This window comes from Seriola lalandi, unplaced genomic scaffold, assembly GCF_002814215.2.
Source record: "Seriola lalandi dorsalis isolate HSWRI2012SDOR001 ecotype SW California unplaced genomic scaffold, Sedor1 jcf7180002003865, whole genome shotgun sequence".
Taxonomy (NCBI): domain Eukaryota; kingdom Metazoa; phylum Chordata; class Actinopteri; order Carangiformes; family Carangidae; genus Seriola; species Seriola lalandi.
In genome coordinates, this window is record NW_019474520.1 from 1 (window position 1) to 1,658 (window position 1,658).

Consider the following 1,658-nt stretch of genomic DNA (forward strand, 5'->3'; position numbering starts at 1 on the left):
GTTAGCTAGCAGATATGAGCTTCTGTAGTTTCTATAAATAGAGGATCATTATGTACTTCACTTGTTGAATTCAACACATAATTAAAGATGCAGTTTCAGTAACTTGGTCACTTACTCCTTATTCCATTAAACAGTAAGAAATTTCACCTGCCACAGTAGCAGGTAGATCTGACAAACTTGTCTACAGTTTAAATGTGTCGGCATTAAACTGGTCAACCGTGCCTTACTGTTTTTTAATTAGACTTGCTATATAAGTTCCAGCCTTAATTGAATCTGATCTGGATCTGGCTTCTCCGCTTCAGGTCACGCTAAAGCAGCCATGCCTCAGAAACCTCAGAAGAACACCCAGACGGCACACTACATCGAGCTGGGAGGTTATCAGTACTGGCCTGTGCTGGTGCCCCGAGGGATCAGACTGTACACCTACGAACAGATCCCAGTGTTTCTGAGGGAGAACCCCTACATCACAGATGGATACAGAGCCTACCTGCCCTCCAGACTGTGCATCAAAAGGTGAAAAGCTTTATTAATAAGTGACTTCATTACTTGTCTTGTATTTCCTCATTACTCCCCAAAGGAGAAATTTTGAATCTTGATCACTCCTCAGGGAAGCCAGTGTGCAGAGTCAACTTTAGTGGTTGGCTCGGGGATGTTTTAATCAGCTGTCTGTTGAATATTTCATGCAGTGCTTTATTACGTTTTTAAAATTTAGATCAATTTAGATTCATCCTCTCAGTCCACACTAAAATTGTAGAACACTGTTTATATAATAATACAACATAAGAAGAGGGTGATTTCCTTTCAACAGTGCAGGAAAACAAAACATTGTCTTTTTGTCCTTGACATGCAGTGGGTTTTTGTGTTGTTTCAGTTTTTCTTTCTTTAAGGATACTTCCTGAAAAATAAATCGATATCCTGAAATACAGATGGGGTTTCCTTTTTCTTTTATTGAGAACAATATTTAACCACTGACAAATATTGATTCGGATTTTGTGAAGCAACAGAAGTTTGTTCGGGGAGTTATAACAGCTAATTACACTAAAGCAATTTTATTCTAGGCAAGTATGAATATAAATACTGTGAGCTGTGCGGCTGAGATTACTGATGCCAGTCTGTAGTGAGGGATGATTTTAGGACGAGGAGAACTGACATATTTTATCTGATTTTGAAGTTTGTAAATCCTCTTTTGCAGCCTCTTCATTCTGTCCAATGAGACGGTGAATATCTGGAGCCATCTGTTGGGCTTCCTGCTCTTCTTCTGTCTCGGGGTGTACAACATGGCCTCTGTGCTGCCGGCCTTCGGTGCCTCCAGAGAGGATTACGTCATCTACTCCATTGGGCTTTTCTGCTTCCAGGTACAGGACCGAGTTTTCCAGTTACGTCAGCCATTACTGTGTGGTTATGATGTCATCTTATTATATTATATATTATAAATACAAAGCACTGGTGGTTTTGTTTTGTCAGGTTTAAGTATAAATATCTGAACTCATACATGTTTGCTTTTTCACACCAAATTCTAAGTTTGTTGTCCAGTTAATAAAAATGAATAAGGCTTAATTGCAAACAATATTTAATGTCTGTTTCCGTCACCTTCACATTTAGCAAAGTTTATTTAGGCTTATTTTAGCTTGTGTTCTGCTTTCGAGGCTCAGTTACAA

The 1,658-nt window shown here is 39.0% G+C and overlaps 1 protein-coding gene across 1 annotated transcript; it reads left to right on the top strand.

Moving 5' to 3' along the window:
* Nucleotides 1-306: 306 nt before the first annotated feature.
* On the top strand, nucleotides 307-1,570 carry LOC111668100 (progestin and adipoQ receptor family member 3-like). The gene is made up of 2 exons (XM_023424046.2): nucleotides 307-513; nucleotides 1,193-1,570. Exons 1-2 carry the CDS (start codon nucleotides 320-322, stop codon nucleotides 1,431-1,433), a joined length of 435 nt encoding a protein of 144 aa, XP_023279814.2. The 5' UTR covers nucleotides 307-319; the 3' UTR covers nucleotides 1,434-1,570.
* Nucleotides 1,571-1,658: the final 88 nt, after the last annotated feature.

Coding starts and splice junctions, on each gene's coding strand:
- LOC111668100 (XM_023424046.2), top strand. CDS start 320: ATGCCTCAGAAACCTCAGAAGAACACCCAGACGGCACACTACATCGAG. Junction 514..1,192: donor TCCAGACTGTGCATCAAAAG/GTGAAAAGCTTT, acceptor CCTCTTTTGCAG/CCTCTTCATTCTGTCCAATG.